The following is a 17,773-nucleotide window of genomic DNA, read 5'->3' as shown; positions in this document are numbered from 1 at the left end:
TGAGAGAATAGTCATTTACGTCACAAGGACTGAAGTCCAAATAGTACATCTTGTACCTGCTTCCGATTTTTTTTTTGCCAGTGGAAAGTTTATAACCCGAGCCGAAGTCTCTCTCGTCTCTCTCTTAGCAAGCATGAAAACGTAATTTGTGAATAGCCTCTGTCGTTGGAGTTGATCGATATATATGTATAATTTATTCTAATTTACCTACAGCAGCAACAGTTAGTTATTATTGCTGTTGCATCGAAAACATAGAAACAACGATTGAACCGTTTCAATATTCCATCATCAACCCGAAACGTTCATAAATTGAAGGATGCATTCCGCAAGAATTCATAAAGTAATCTTTCGAATGATTTCTCTCTTTTATCGTTTCGGTTTTTGGCATGGCGAAGATAAGCCAACAGCGATTCAACTCGGACAAAAGTCATTCTATTGCATCTACTACCTGTTATTTAACATTTCGTTTGCGATTGGAGCAATTACAAAAGAAACCGTAGACGAAAGCATTTTCTTAGCGGAAGGATCGTTTATTATTATAGTTATGACGACCAAAATTTGGATGTTGCTCTGGAAACAGAGGTCAATTATGGAATTGCTAGATCGAGTCTGTGTTTTCTCAATACGAAATGACAAAGATTTCGCATTTTTCAATGACAAAGTGGAAAAGTTCATTAAATTTGTGAATGTGTACGGATGTGCAGCTATGGTTGGTTCATTGGGATGCTCAATTTTCCCTTTTATTGGAAAAAAGAACAGTTTTGTTATGGAATTTGCGTTCCCATTGGATTGGGAAAATAGTGAAATTGGATTTTGGGTGACGTACATTTTCTTCACTAGCGAAAATATTGTAACATTTCTGTCGATGGCGTATTCCGTTATAATTTGGTATTTATTGCTGCAGTGTTCTTTAAGATATACAATTTTGGGAAGAGAAATAAGAAACATGGGACGAATCACAAGTGGCGGTAACATCAAAATGACGCGGAAGGAACAACCGACCATTTTTTACCAGGACTTAGTGGCTGCGATTGAAGCTCACTTTCATTTACGGGGGTATATGTCTCTGTATGTCAAATACTGTGGGTCACCTGTGGAACTTTGTTTTAATTTTTTAAGATTAATCTGCGAAGTGGAATCATTTTTATCAAGATTGTTTCTACTGCAGTTCGCCACCAGTGGCCTCTGCATTTGTTGTTCAATTTATTGCTTGGCATTCGTATGACCAACACCAATCGGAATAACTTTGAAATCGTTAAAATTTTCGTATAATTTCCAGGATGTTAGTGTAAACACTTTGGAACGCATAATTCATTTCTATACGTTTTTCTACAACATCGCTGAGTTGTTTATGATAACGTACCTGGGGAATGAGATTATGTTGTCAAGTAGCGGTCTTAGCTACAGTTTGTTTGAATCGGAGTGGGTCGAACAAGCACATTCGACCCAGAAATGCCTTATCGTTTTTGGTGAATATTTGAAGCGATCACAGGAGATGCTAATCGGTAAATTGTATCCGCTGACTTTGGAAACATTCACTAGGGTAGGTGTTGGTCCTCATTGGTGTGTCAACTTAGTCATCGTAGCATTTTTATTGCAGATTTTGAAGTCGTCTTACAGCTTGTTCAACGTTATAAAAAACACTAAACAATAAAAATGGACGGAGAAGTAGTCAAAGAATAAACTATTCACCGAACGTATAATTAAACAGGGCACATTTGTGGGAATAAAGTTCTCAGCTCAGAGATGTAATAGAAAAGTGTTTGCTATTTTTCGACGTCCCTAGCCTAAATTTGTATACGAATCGTCAAGCTCGCTCGAGCACTCAGTGCTTATTATCTACAAAGTGGTTAATCATCGGTTCACAGCTTCGTTGGATTCGGCGGACGTTGTTTTGTACAATTCAGTTCGTTCGACTAGGCTGGCAGCTCTGACTTTTTATCCGGCGATATGTGCGTCTAACATTGAGAGTAAGTCACCCACCCTCAGAATCAAAGCACCTAGCAGGGTAATAGAGGTTTTTACACATCAAATAGAGTAGTATTTTGATACCAATAATACCATTAGCAGCCCTAATGGTAATTTTGCAATGACATTAAGAAAAAAAAGGTATGGAAATATTCGCAAACTTCGATTAAAGTAGTACTCTATTTTTTTCATTACCCTGCTAGGTGCTTTGTCAGGATGCAGTGTAATCATAATGATCTCTTCAATACATTTTCAATACGACGTGTAACTCATTCAATGTTAAAGTTAATAAGCATAAATATGTGATGGAATTGCTTGATTCTGTTATTGGCTGTCATAGGCTGTTGAATTGGCATAAAAAATAAATTAATTAATTATTGGGAATTCAAATTCTGAATATTCCAAAGAAATGTGTCTGACCTTTATTGCCCAGTACTGGATTTTTTACACATTTTCCATAGCTGGGAACGGTTGTGACCTCTTGTGAAGTACAAATTACATCTTGGTGGACCATTTATTGACTGTAAATGAACGATGCGCACCTCTGCTTTACAATAAGCCCATATTCGGTGAAAGCAATTGAGTTCCTGATATTTTTATGAAGTCAAATAAATGATGTTTTCCAGCTACTACGAAGTAGGAGGAAAGCAACATCTTCAAGGCCCATGATCGCTCGGTTCAAAACTATTTCGAGCTAAACATGTAATTTTGATTTAGTTTATTTCATTCCCATCTCTCCAGCCTGTTTGAAGACCAAAAACAAGTTGAAAACACTGAAAAATATGGGTCTACTGGAGCGGCATTTTACTTCGACTAACTTTGTGGCTCGCAACACAATTTTTCTGGGGTGTATTATACGTGGAACGAAAGAGGGTAAGTCCAGCTACAACACCCTATAGTCAGTTCCGCGGAAAAGTTCTGTTGCAAGCCAGCAGCACTGTCCAAACATTCACCATTTTTTGAGTCATAAGTCCAGAACGGGTGGCTGTACTTACCGATGATTATACTCGTTTTGAAGGTCTGCCAGAGGCCTATATTCCTACAACATTTCACATTTTAGAAAGATTTATATCTCGAGCTATCACCGAAAAACTGTTTTCACGACCAATTGACATGCTATTACTTTCACGTGTTCACTCCGAAAATGGGAAACTAACAGAAAAAGTAAAAGATCCCTATTTCTCAGAATTGAAAGACGATTCAAACGAGCTATAGCTTGCCCGAATCGCTGAGCCGTTGTTTTGAAATTGGTTCAAGTTTTGGCGATATCACTCTTAATCGAAGTATGCGAATATTTCCATACCTTTTTTTTCATAATGTCATTGCAAAATTACCATTAAGGCTGCTAATGGTATTATTGGTATCAAAATACTACTCTATTTGACGTGTAAAAACCTCTATTACCCTGCTAGGTGCTTTGCATAAGTGCATTTTTTTATTTTAAGATAAGCGAAAAAAAGACTGCTCAAATTGCACAGCCAGTAAAAAATCGATCTTTTCAAAAAACAGAAATTACAATAAATAAAAATCGTCCACTCTATTCCTTCCCCACGTTCCAAGAATACATGCTGAATTTCCTCTTTGAATAGCAATTGAAATTCTTTGCAATAAGTAATCTGTTGAACGCTTTTCCCCTGATGCTTTTTTCATCAAAGATCCTAATTTCGTGACAAATTTCTTTGTTTCTGGGCCCATGCAAGCTAAAGATTCAAAAGCAAGCGGGGTGAATAAATAATTTTCTTTAAGTTTTCTATAATGATTATGCTTTAATCTCTCCGCTTTCTCTGCAACTGAGCGTGCTTTTTTAGAAGTTTCACGAATGTATGAAGGAGCCAACGTATCACGCACTGTCACATCCCATAAAAGAGATTTACCATGACTCCACGGAATTAGAGTCATACCATCAGGTCTTTTACCGTCACCTCTAGAAATTCCTGGTGGCTGTAACAAAGTTGGAAAATCTGCAGCAGAAAAAGCATGAGAATATCGAATACATAATGGAATTCGCAAGGCTCACTGAGTGATTGTAGTCCTCCAAATTTTGTAAACAATCGGTGTGATATTGCTAGAGAGCTGCCTTGTCTCGTGGCGAAAATTATTTTCTTTGAAAAAATGTTTGCGTTCTGGCCTAGAATGCCCTATTTTGGAAGTGAGAACACAAGGACTTGCGTACATTTTACGTATATTACGTTTTTTTAAAGGAAATCTGGAATTTATTCGCATGTTCCGGAACATACATATTTTTGATAATAATGTAACGGGAACCATGTGGGCAATTTTGCTTTTAATTTTTTTATTATACTTAATCTCAAATCAAATTATTGTAAATTGTGGATATATTGATTCGTTTGACGATCGATCGTTGTAACGGCAGTGGAAATGTGACACACTTTGCATAAATGATTAGAATGCACAAGGTATAACAATATTCGTTATCACGCTCGCTCTCGCCTTCGGCTCTGTCTGGAAACTTCTCACACGCTAAAAAAGACTTTTAGTCCTAGGTACGAAATGTACTATTTCATCCTGGAGTACCAAAAACGTCAAATTCACTCACTAAATTTAGTGCCAAAAGAGCAACATTCTCCCCTACTCTTTTCTCTAAATTTTCATACCCGCTTATGTCATTTTCGATCCTATGTTTATTATTTCCCTGATGTGTCAAGTCGTTGTATGCACGCGAATATAATTTTTTTAGTGTTTTGTGACAATGCATTCATACGGATGTCTTTCGGCATTCATACGGATTTCGCCATTTGTGAGAATGCATGCATAAGGAGCGGACTGCTTTAGGCATCATACAGATTGCTTTCGGCATTTATACTTGCTTTTGCACTGCTACAATGTGTTGTTCAGTTCTATTGTTATGTTTTGTTCGGAATGTGACTTTGGTACTCCAGAATGAAAAATAGTATACATACCTCGGATCAAAACGGTGTGTTTTCGACCCAGGTGGTGAAAACGTCCGAGGATGGAACGGAGCTCCGTGAAGCATTTTGATCCTTGGTATGTTACATACTATTCAATATTAATGCTGTTACAATCGTTATCGCTGCACCAAACGAAATATGACGCTGCACAGTTAAAAATCACCCTGCAGTTGTCCTATTATGTATAATTTATTCAAATTTACCTGTATCAAAGGAAATTATTGGTATTATAGTAAAAGAAAACGAATGAGCGTATTCAATAGTACATCAACCGTTTACCCGTTTACAACTGAATACACACAACGTTCATAAGATCAAGAAATGCATTCCACCCGAGTTCATAAAGTAATAAATCAAATTATTTCTTTCTGTCGTCGTAACGATCTTTGGCATGGAGAAGACATACCCACTGCTACTCAACTCGGACTGAAGTCGTTCTGTTGCATCTACTACTGTTTATTTCCCCTTTCATTCGCGATTGGAGCAATGACAAGCGAAACCATAGATGAAAGTGTTTTTTTAGCGGAACTATCCATCTTGACCGCAGTTTTGACTGTTAAAAATTGGATGTTCCTCTGGAAACAGAAGTCAATTACGGGATTGCTAGATCGAGTCTGTGTCTTCTCAATACGAAATGACGAAGATTTCTCTTTTTTCAATGGCAAAGTGGAAAATTTCATCAAATTTGTAAATGTTTTCGCATGTGGTACTATTATTTGTTCATTGGGATGTTCAGCTTTCCCTTTTATTGGAAAAACAAAAGCTTTTGTGATGGATTTTGCGTTTCCATTGGATTGGAGAAATAGTGAGATTGGGTTTTGGATGGCGTACATTTTCTTCACTAGCGAAAATGTTTTAACGTTTCTGGCGTTATCATTTTCTGTTATAATTTGGTATTTATTGCTACAATGTTCTTTAAGATATAAAATTCTGGGAATGGAAATAATAAATTTGGGACGAATTACCGGTGGCGGCAAAGTGAAAATGTTGGAAAAGGAACAACAGACAATTTATTATCGGGACTTAGTAGCGTCAATTCAAGCTCACCTACATTTAAGAGAGTATGTTCAAGGTTCTGAAATTACAGATTACACTTCTGAGTGAGTGAGTGGGTGCCATATTTTTTTCAAGATCAATCGACGAACTGGAATCATTTTTATCAACCCTTTTTCTACTACAACTCACTACCAGTGGCCTCTGTATTTGCGGTTCAACTTATTGTTTGGCATTCGTATAATTTTAACACTAATTCTCAAATCGTTGAAATCATCCAATTTTTTAATAAATTTCCAGGATGTTAGTGTCAACACTGTGGAACGCATAATTCATGTCTATACGCTCTTTAACAGCATTGCTGAGTTGTTTATGATAACTTACTTAGGGAATGAGATTTTGTTGTCAAGTAGTAGCCTTACTTACAGTCTGTTTGAATCGGAATGGATCCGACAAATACATTCGTCCATGAAATGCATAATCATTTTTGGTGAATATCTGAAGTTACCGCATGAGATGCTGATCGGTAAATTGTATCCGTTAACTTTGGAAACATTTACTAGGGTAGGTGTTCCTTCGCTAGTCAGTCTGCTTAGCCAATCTAGTATTTGTATTGCAGATTTTGAAATCGTCTTACAGCCTGTTCAACATTTTGAAAAACACCAAACAGTAAAAATGGAGGGAATTATATATTCTGGTTGAGCCGTTTAGATAATACCATGGCACGAAGCACCTTAAGATTTTCAGCAACGTTTAACGATCACATTGGTGGGAATAATGTTTTTAGCACACTAAATTTAACTTATGAATTACATAGATGTAATGATAGGAAAATGGATTTGTGTTTGAATTAATAAAATTCCATTTAGATTGCGCCAGAATATGTTTTTGGACGACTATAGTGTTCGACTTCTATTTACAAGTCACATTAATTATCAAGTCTTGATTCAAACTAAGAGTAGTAGATCTACAACGTTCGTATTTATAACTTAACAAAGCAATTTTTATTTGACTACACTACACTACGCACTACTACATTCAAACATGTAAGATGCATGTCACAGCAATAAGTGTGTGTTCATAATCTCCACCGTCGCCGTCGTGATGTTGTGTTGTTATCAATGTATTGGTGATGTCTTCATTTTCTGTGGTCGAAGTCATGATTTTTGAGAAGCCTATTGTTAAGAAAATGGTTAAAAAATGTACTGAAAGAATTTAATCGAAAGCAAACCGAATCATCTGCCACTTGTGACGCAAATTTCTTTTTGGAAAATTTTCTTTCACAAATTTTTTGTGTAATTTTTTTTTTTTTTAACCTTTGCGCACAATGCGTCACCCTCAGCAATATCAGTTATTTTGTAAGTAAGATAAAGGACTTGGGTAAGGGTTTTTTAACGGATTTACCTCTACCACGCACGCGCCTTCCTTTTGTACGTAAACGTAAGAGAAGAAAAGCTATCGTAGGACTCCCTGAGTAAGGGGAAACCTATTGTGGTTGTCTAGAGATGCCAAATCCGCGAAAAAAAAGTCCGTCTGTCCGTCTGTCTGTCTGCACGATAACTTGAGTAAAACGCATCCGATTTTGAAAATTCTTTTTTTTCCCGTTTGGTAATGTCAAAAGACAGGCTAAGTTCGAAGATGAGTGATTTTGGATCGACCCCTCCCGAGCTGTGGCCCAATAAGTGCTTTACGGTTTTTCGAAGATATCTCCGGACATTTAAACGTTAAACTTGTAAGTGACGTCAAATAAAAGGTATTTACAATACCGATCGACAAAAAAAAAGTTTATGGAAATCGGATGACCGACTCGTGAGTTAGAAGCCTTGGTGTGGAACAGGCACAGGGCGGCAAGCAGTTTTTGCTTGTAGGTCGGCCACATTTGAACATATCTGTTTCGTCTGTTTTAGCTTTATTAGATAGGTATTGACCGTACCAATCAGGGAAATTTTTTTTTATGAAATTATGTTCTCCTGAACGTGAGCTAGGTCTCTTGGAGTGAGCTCTTATCTGGCTACTCGGAAGTACAGTGAACGTGGTGTATTTTGACAATATCTCGAGTAAATTTTGACCGAATTTCATGAATTTTTTTTTGTTTGAAAGGTATTAACGAATGTAAAGCGTCGGTACTATTTCCGGTCTCCTAACAAAATGGCTGCCGGCGGCCATATTGGATTTTAGTAAAATAGAAATATCTTGGGAAAAATGATACTTAGAGAGTTTCTGTTAACATGGAAATAATTTGTTATGTGTGTGGGGTTTCAGGGATTCCATATACGGACATCTATATATACCTATATACAGCTATATTGAGCTATATACAGGCATATAGAGCTATATGATAGCATATATTTATCTGTGAAATGTTTATTTATTGTGAAATATAGTTAAATATAGCGGTATATAGCTGTTTAAATAGGAATTTATGAAATTTGTCTTCGTACGGGGCTGTCTATATTGCCTCCGGCAATTTAGTTGTATATGATAACAAGGCAAAGAGTGGATAATGGAAGTGATTTTAAAGGGAGAATAGTTTTTCAGCAGAGAAGAAAATGAAGTAAGAGAAATGAAGAGTTTCACATTAAAGGCTTTTGATACGAATAGGTGTTTCGTACGGGTCGGCGTTAGCTATGTTTTATATTGTACCAAAGTGAAATCTAATCGTTTTACGTCTACATTCGCATCACTTACTTCTGATTAGCGTTAACAATACGACTATGAATACACAACTTATACGAGTGGGAAGTTTGCGGCCAGAGCGGAGCGAGTTTAACAACGGAAAATAAAATTAAATTGATTAAAAATATATTAATAAAATTGTCAGTCAAGAGACCTGACCCGCCCAAAAGATGTGGCCTAATTCCCTTGACTGAAAGTCAGGGACTTACACCAGAAAATACCGAAAAATGTGGGTAACAAAAAGGTTCACTGTGATTGAAAATGTATGAAATGCTATGAAAAACGTTAAATGTGATTAACAAAAAATCGTTGAGAGCACGATAACTTGAGTAATTTTTAACCAATTTCATCATCATCATCATCATCCTTTTTTTTAAATACGTGGAATTAAAATCCCGAGGCTAAGTTCGAAGATGGGCTATGTAGGACTAAGGATCTGGAAGCTATCCGAGAAAAACGGGATTTTATACTGTGGATCATAGCCTCAATTAAAAAAGATTACTTTGATGAAATTTGATTTTGTTTGGTAGTGTGGGTAAATCATATAAGTGGGTTTTCGATGTGTATGAAACTAGTAAAAATGAAAATTAGTAATCCACACCAGTCATATTGTATTTATGATTTGAGGTTGATTGAAAATCCTGAAAATTGAAAATTTATAAGAAAATTGAGAGCTCAAAAAGTGGTCAAAAATCATTCAACCTTACGCTTGATGGTTTCCAAGAAAAAAAAATTGTCAAATTTTACTGTCATTTGCGTGGAGTCATTAATATAGTAAATTATTATGTATTAAATGTGACAAGTTTTTATGAATACGTCAAAAATACATTTAGAAAAGTGTCAGTCAAGCGATCTGACCCGCTCAAAAGGTGGGACCTAGTAATTTGGTATTTATTGCTGCATTTTACCATAAGATAAAATTTTGGGAATGGAAATAACCAATCACAAGTGGAGGTAACATAAAATTGACAAAAAAGGAACAACGAACCATTTTTTACCAAGACGAGGTGTTAGATGATTGAAGCTCACCTTAATTTACGGTGGTATGTCTCCGTGTGTCAAATACTGTGTTCGCCGGTGGAACTTCCTTTTCATTTTTTAAGATTAATCGGCGAAGTGGAATCTTTTTTATCAAGATGGCCTCTGTATTTGTTGTTCAATTTAGAGCACTGCGCCGTTCAGCCGATGGACAGTTGGCGGCTAAAACGTAGCCGACACCCTTCGGCGGCCGGCTAGTATGATATTTATGGCGGCTAGCCGGCTCAGCCGGCTGAATAACAAAATTAAAATACAGTAGAAGAAAAGTGAATACCGTTAGGTTTACTGATTTGGGACTAGTTTTGGATTTCAAATGATTCCACACAAAATTTGTTTAACCAATAAAGGACTAATATTTCACATTCGGAATTTTTGGTAGGCACGCGATCGCCAGCTGAAATGAAATTAATCTAGGTTCTCTTTTGTTAAACACATTTTGTGTGGAATCGTTTGGAATCCACAATGAGTCCCAAATCAAAATACCTGACGATATTCACTTTTGTTCTCCTGTATTGCTACAATCGAATCAAATCTCATAGAAGTACGCAAGTCAGAAGTCAGTCAGTCAGAAGTCAGAGATATTTGTTTCATATGGATTAGGCGAAACCGCTTCCATTCAAAAAAGGAATCAAACATTCAACAAAGGCTTTAGCTGTTTAAGCTGATCTCACTCGTACTACAACTACAACACGCGCACGTTTTACCATTTCTACCACATGTGAAACATTCATGACTTTATTGTACTGCCCTCTACCAGTCGACAGGTGCGTACACAATTTTGTAAGCCAACGAAAAAAATTGCTGCAAAATTCTCCGAAACTGTGTTAAAACCAAAACTTTCGCAAGCCATCTTCCGCCGCCGATTTTTAACACATATGCTTTTTCGGCGGCGGTCTCGGCGTGGCTGAACGTCGCAGTGCTCTAGTTCAATTTATTGCTTGGCATTCGTACGACCAATGTCAATCCGTACAACTTTGAAGTGATTGAAATTCTCGATTAATTTCCAGGATGTTAGTATAAACTCTGTGGAACTCATAATTAATTTCTATACGTTCTTCTACAACATTGCTGAATTGTTTATGATAACTTACTTGTGGAATGAGATTTTGGAGTCAAGTAGTCGCCTTACATATAGTTTGTTTGAATCGGAATGGATCGGGCAACCACATTCGACCAAGAAAAGTATAATTGTTTTTGGTGAATATTTGAAGCGATCAAATTCACTATGGTAGGTGTTGGTCTTCATTGGTGTGTCAACTTAGTCATCGTAGCATTTTTATTGCAGATTTTGAAATCGTTTTACAGCCTGTTCAGCATTTTAAAAAACACTAAACAATAAAAATGGACAGAGTAGGGGTTCTGACACAAAGCATCTCAAGATATCCAAGAATCAACGAAAATTTATCGAAGTAGTCAAAAAATTAATTATTCACCGAACGTGTAATTAAACAGGACACATATGTGGGAATAAAGTTCTCATCTCAGAGATGCAAATAGAAAAGTTTTCCGACGCCCCTAACCTAAATTTGTACGAATCGTCAAGCTCGCTCGAGCACTCAGTGCTTATTATTAGGAATTCAAATTCTGAATATTCCAAAGAAATTTTTTTCTTACTGAGCAACTCAGACCTTTATTGACTTCCTTCCTTTTAACCAACCTCGCCTTTCAAAGAATCACCATTTTGTACGAAAAAAATGCTAAACTTCGTATTTTCAGATAACTGAAATGTGTTATGTTACCCCACAGAGAGAAAAGTCGGATTAAATGTTTAATCTACAGAAAGATTACGAATATTTTTAATTTTTCGAAAGATTTCGTTTCAATCTTTTTTCAAAGATTGCAAAAATTAAATCTTTCGATAGATTGCGTTTCGGGTTAAAATGGCTAAAATTGATAGTAGCAATGAAAAGTAAAGATTTTGCCACGAAAATGTTTTTGTTTAAAGTTCGTTGTTATGGTATCTAGAGTTTATGATTAGAAGCTACTTCCATGTGTAATTTTTAGTCATCTGATAGCGATTCAAAAGTAAAAACCACAGAACACAAATGTTTGAGATTTTTTTTTGCTTTTCTTAAAGGATATTGATTTCCGAGTTAAGAAAATCGTTAAAAAAGTAAATAATTCTTCCATGCAAATTGTTATGTTATACTTCTTAATCAATGGTACAATTAAATATGGATGCAAAATACCGTTTTATTATAATATTTTCCATACGCTATGGCTCTTTTCAATAGTTTTGCCAGGCTCAACTTCCTTATCTATGCTCATAGTTATTTATGAAGTATGATAACAGTTTATTAAATAATTGGAAAAATGAAGAAAAAAATGTTGCCTTCGATTAGGATTTGAACTCGTTTACTATGATGGTTACCTCAGTTAGTACAAAGGTTTCGTTCAGAAGATTATTTTTTAATCTTTGAAAGAGTAAAATCTCCGCAACAACGGTTCGAAAATAAATCTTGCTAAGATTAAGAACCCAACAGCTCAGTGGTAAAGTACAGGACTGGAGATACGGAGGTACCGGGGTGAACGAGTTCAAATCCTGATCAAAGAAAGTAAAAAAAAATATTTAATTTCAACTAAATAAATAAAATTTCCAATTTCAGAATAAATAAAACAAATAAATCTGACTCAATATTCAAATAAATGTCGGAAAAAAATTTTTAATTTCAAAATAAAAAAATTGAAATCTTTAGGAAGATTTCGATCTAATCCGTCGACAGATTATTTTCGAACGATTAAATGCAAGTAATCTTTCGAAAAATTAGATTTCAATCCAAAAATAAATTTGGTCCTATATGTAATCCGAAAAAGATTTAAATCTAATCCAGGATTTTTCTCTGTGCGGACCCCGGCAACTCAGCTCAGTAACTCTTAATCTTTTCTATAGATTTGTTTAAAATGTGGAATGTTAAAGTCATTGACCTCATCTAGATTAAAAGTGTGCTTTGCACGATAAAAATCTATTCGGTAATTTAGGAGCTAGGGCTCCGGGAAGTTTTCATACAATCCTCCTTTTCGATGAATTCGGTTTGTTTTCGACATTCTCCCAAGATAGTTCCTAGATCTTGATTTCCGAGGTTATTTTTCTAGCATTTCTCAACTTCCATCATCTTTTTCGATGTATTTTAATTGTACAAGACGCAACGTAATAGTTTAAAGTAATCAATGTTCATTTCCGAAAGATTTATCAGATATTTGAAAAGAACAGAATCATTGTGTTTAAAAAAAATTTCAGTAAAATTTTCTTTGGTAAAATGTTTGCGTTGTGGTCTAGAATAGTATATTACGTTCTCTGAACAGAAAAATGGAATCGGTGGCATGTTCCGGAACATACATATTTTTGATAATAATGCAACGGGAAACGTGTGAGCAATTTTGCTTTTAATGTTTTATTAGACTCAATCACAAATCAAATTATTGTAAATTGTGGATATATTGATTCTGTTTGACGATCTATTGTTGTTACGGCAGACTGCCGTCGCCAGTGGAAATGTGACAAACTTTGCATAAATGATTAGATTGATTAGAATGCATACGGAATAACAATACTCCTTATCCATGCTCTCGTCCATAATAACTTCTTCAAATTAAACAGACAAAATTGAGATTACTGTTGGATGACCTAATAACGTTTATAAAACGGAAATGTGTAAAACCAAAAACCCCAGACAACGATACACATTTAAGTAGTAATGGACGGAAGTATATGCAGAAGTCTTCTTCGCACTAGTGCGATAAATGCCATGTGTTACTGAAGTCACACTAAGATTATCTTCGGTAATTATGTGATCTTCTTCATTGCATAAAACGTCGTATGCAACACGAATCGTATGCTGGTATATTATCGCACACGATGTCTTGCCAAACTCGGCTTCGCATCGGATTGACAATCTGACATTTAGTGCGATAATTTACCTTCATACGATTCTTGTTCAACGAAGGCTAAATTTTTAAAAATAAAAATCTTGCATTGACCAGAAATCGATCCCTCGACACCAAATAGTTATTTATCTACCAAGGTAGGTATGAAGGTATTTTTTCGCACTAGATGTCGACAAGACGTCGTGTGCGAAAAAATACCGGCATACCTACCGTGGTAGATACAACGTTTTTCGCAATTTCGGGCCACAATCACCTTTCCAATGCAAAATATTACCAAAATTTCTACCAAACATTCACATGCAAACATGAATGATATGTCAAATAAAAGACGAGACGAATCTGAATATATAATTTTTAGAAAAATCAAGTTTGTCTAAAAATAGTCAGAGGCGAGAAAGCGAGCAAAACAGCGTGTTTTGCCTGTTTTTCACTAGTTTTTCCAGCATATCTCTGGATGTCTTTGCTCACAAATCGTGTGTGATATGTCAAATGAAAGGTATTGATGAGACAAATCTTAATTAGTAATGTTTAGAAAATTAAACTTGTCGATCAGTAACTATTGGTGAGAAAGCAGGAAAAACAGCTATTTCTGTCTATCTACCTATCGATGGGCTATCTCGGAAAGTAGTCAGCCAATCTATATGAAATTTTGCAGGAGGCTCAGGTTGGACATAAAAATGAAAATGTGATACGCCATTACCACAGTAAAAATCAAAATTTTGTTTTATTGGCCTCGAAGTGGCTTCTGAGTGTGGTTTTTGAAGGTCGGGAACGCGTTTTCAGCTGTAGCTCAGCTGTATTGAAACCTACAGGGGCGTGTGACCCATCAAATAAAAGGAATTCACCCCACGAATCGAACAAATCGAACAAATAATTAGAAAATTAAATTTTACAGCTGGCTTAGTTTTCCCATCATCTGCCAAATAATTTTTACTAAAAAAAATATTTGACTTAAAACAACAAAAATTTTACGAAAAAAACCTGCGTCAAGTTTGGCAGATAAATTTTCTCGTATGTCTGTTCCTGAACATCTGCCACTTTGCGACGCAGATTTTTTTGGTAAAATTTTTTGTTGTTTTCAGTCAATTTTTTTTTTGGTAAAAATTATTTGGCAGATGATGAGGAAAACTAAGTCAGCTCGTTTGAACTAATTGGGTTTAAAATTTATTTTTTGCGTAACGAAGCTGAAAGCGTCAACTCTACCGATATCATTCATTTTAGAAATTGTATTTCAAAGACTCCGTCACACTTTTCTCGTAGAGATTTTTGTTGGGATTTTATATTGGTCACTTTGTGACGATTTTTTTTTCGAATTTTCTTTGTTACATTTTTTGGGTCAATTTTTTGTTGATAAAACTTTTGCGTACAGGCGCAGAATGAGTCACCCTCAGCGATATCAGTTATTTTGTAAGTAGACACAAGGACTTGCGCCACTTTCACCCTTAGGGTTTTTTGACTGATTACCAATACCAATACCAATATCGCAATGGCATTAGTAAAGTCAGAGCAAAATTGAGGCAGCAAAAATTTGAAAAAATGTCTGTACTCTGCCATTTCTATTTAAGAAATAATAAATTCATTGTGATGTTGAGCTGTAATCTGCAGAGAAGCCATGAATACGCCATATCATAGCACTGAATGCTATTAGCATTGCTATGGCCTTCGATATCAATAAATTTTCGCAGTGATGAATAGTATTTTTCGTACCAAGACAGGAAATGACGGTTTTTTCAGCACCAGTCTTAAGGTTGAATACTAAGTTTTATTTGAGCTAATCCGACAACCTGAATATTAAGTTTTCCTTACGAGCGAAGCAAAATATGTCGTATTTCAGTTGTGCGCACAGATACTTTTTCAATATTTATGCTATTACAATCGTCATCGCTACACCAAACGAAATATGACGCTGCACAGTTAAAACTCACTATGCAGTTGTCCTATTATGTATAATTTATTCAAAACCTGTAGAATAGAAGAAATTTATTGGTTTAGAGTATTCAATAGTCCATCAACCGTTTACAACTGAATAGTGAATACACACAACGCTCATAAGTTGAAGAAATGCATTCCACTCGAGTTCATAAAGTGATAAATCAAATTATTTTTTTCTGTCGTTTTATCGGTGTCTGGCATGGAGAAGACATACCCACTGCTACTCAACTCCGACTGAAGTCATTCTGTTGCATCAACTACTGTTTATTTCCCATTTCATTTGCGATTGGAGCAATTACAAGCGAAACAATAGATGATAGCATTTTCTTAGCGGAATCGTCCATCATTATCGCAGTTTTGATTGTTAAAATTGTGATGTTGCTCTGGAAACAGAAGTCAATTACGAGATTGCTAGATCGAGTCTGTGTTTTCTCAATTCGAAATGACGAAGATTTCGCTTTTTTCAATGAGAAAGTGGAAAAATTCATCAAATTTGTGCATGTATTCGCTTGTGGAACTATTGTTGCTTCATTGGGATGTTTAGTTTTCCCTTTTATTGGAGAAAAGAAAACTTTTGTGATGGATTTTGCGTTTCCATTGGATCGGAGAAATAGTGAGATTGGGTTTTGGATGGCGTACATTTTCTTCACTAGCGGAAATGTTTTAACGTTTCTGGCGTTAACATTTTCTGTTATAATTTGGTATTTATTGCTACAATGTTCTTTAAGATATAAAATTTTGGGAATGGAAATAAGGAACTCGGGACGAATTACCAGTGACAGTAAAGAGAATATGTCGGAAAAGAAAAAACAGACAATTTTTTATCGGGACTTAGTGGCGTCGATTAAAGCTCACCTACATTTAAGAGAGTATGTCCAAGGTTCTGAAAGTACAGGTTAAGACACTTCTGAGTTGGTGAGTAACAAATATAATGCTACCCGCTTTCTTGGGTGTTTTAACCTGGTCTTTCAGAACCCTGAGTATATCAAGTACTATCTATAGCCTCTTGCAATTTTTTTCATTTTTTTCAAGAGTAATCGACGAACTGGAATCATTTTTATCAACGCTTTTTCTACTACAACTCGCTACCAGTGGCCTCTGTATTTGCGGTTCAATTTATTGTTTGGCATTCGTATAATTAACACCAATTCGCAAAACGTTGAAATCATTAAATTTTTTAATAAATTTCCAGGATGTTAGTGACAACACTGTGGAACGCATAGTTCATGTCTATACGTTCTTTAACGGCATTGCTGAGTTGTTTATGATAACGTACTTGGGGAATGAGATTTTGTTGTCAAGTAGTCACCTTACTTACAGTCTGTTTGAATCGGAATGGGTCGGACAACCGCATTCGACCATGAAATGCATAATCATTTTTGGTGAATATCTGAAGCTACCGCATGAGATGCTGATCGGTAAATTGTATCCGTTAACTTTGGAAACGTTTACTAGGGTATGTGGTCTTTCTCAAGGGTCTGAAAGAACAGGTTAAGACAACTCTGAGTTGATCGCGAAGGCGGTGACACACAATTGCGTCAACGGCTGCGAAGTATATATGTAAAATGGAACTTAACAAAAACAAAATCCTGAATTTTCGAGAAAAATATTTTCTTTAAGTTGATTTCTCACACTATCTGTTTTTAAAATTTGGTGTCACCCGCCTTCGTGGTTGTCTTAACCTGTTCTTTCAGAACTTTGGTCTTTCGCTAGTCTGTCGGCTTAGTTAATCTAGTATTTGTATTGCAGATTTTGAATTCGTCGTACAGCCTGTTCAACATTTTGAAAAACACTAAACAGTAAAAATGGAGGCAGCAGAGGCTGTGTTTGAGCATTTCCTAACACGAAACAGCTCACGATGGTCAGCAATAACTAATCCACGGAAATAGTAGAAGATTGCACATTGGCATAAACCTTACCCGCACTTAGGTTACAAAGCACATTGTCGGAATAAAGTTTTGAGCATATAATGTTAAAAGGCACAGGGATGCAGGCAGAACAGCGTATTCCTCAAACAGTTTCAGTTCATTTGTCAATTTAGTTGCAAAAGAGTTCAGTATGCTATAGATCTCTTCGTTTGGTGAAACTGATGACGGAAACGTGAGGAATCGTGGGGAAAAGTGTGCAAACTAATCGAAACCAACTTCACAATTTCACATAGTAATGAATAAGTGAGTAAGATAAAGGACTTGCGTCACATTTACCCTTTAAGGGTTTTTTGACTGATATCAGTACTTTTGTAAGTTTTAAGGATAAAGCGACAGTTATAACATATCCAAAGTTTTTTTTAGAGACGAAGAAAGCAGTTTTATATGTCCCGTAACACAAAAGATAATACCAAAACCACATTT

At 35.8% G+C, this 17,773-nt stretch overlaps 2 protein-coding genes across 3 annotated transcripts in view; both read left to right on the top strand.

Moving 5' to 3' along the window:
- LOC119076842 (putative odorant receptor 71a) overlaps positions 1–1,679 on the top strand; it is a 439,431-nt gene extending 437,752 nt beyond the window's left edge. Inside the window, exons 1-4 of one of the 2 annotated variants that reach the window (XM_037183845.1) lie at positions 317–1,056; positions 1,120–1,219; positions 1,280–1,543; positions 1,601–1,679. In XM_037183845.1, coding sequence (XP_037039740.1) covers positions 317–1,056; positions 1,120–1,219; positions 1,280–1,543; positions 1,601–1,654 — 1,158 coding nt within the window. In that variant the 3' untranslated portion in view covers positions 1,655–1,679. Of the gene's footprint in view, positions 1–316; positions 1,057–1,119; positions 1,220–1,279; positions 1,544–1,600 lie in introns of those variants that run through there. The other variant, XR_005087705.1, reaches the window with a different exon arrangement.
- Positions 1–17,343, top strand: part of LOC119077216 (odorant receptor 43a-like) — a 456,342-nt gene extending 438,999 nt beyond the window's left edge. The window contains exons 2-4 of the mRNA XM_037184398.1: positions 6,030–6,129; positions 16,615–16,878; positions 17,172–17,343. Coding sequence (XP_037040293.1) covers positions 6,030–6,129; positions 16,615–16,878; positions 17,172–17,225 — 418 coding nt within the window. The 3' untranslated portion in view covers positions 17,226–17,343. The remainder of the gene's footprint in view (positions 1–6,029; positions 6,130–16,614; positions 16,879–17,171) is intronic.
- The last annotated feature ends 430 nt before the right edge of the window (positions 17,344–17,773 follow it).

Source organism: Bradysia coprophila, unplaced genomic scaffold (assembly GCF_014529535.1).
Source record: "Bradysia coprophila strain Holo2 unplaced genomic scaffold, BU_Bcop_v1 contig_232, whole genome shotgun sequence".
Lineage (NCBI taxonomy): Eukaryota > Metazoa > Arthropoda > Insecta > Diptera > Sciaridae > Bradysia > Bradysia coprophila.
Note: the sequence above shows the minus strand (reverse complement) of the source record. Positions and strands in the feature narration are given on the sequence as shown.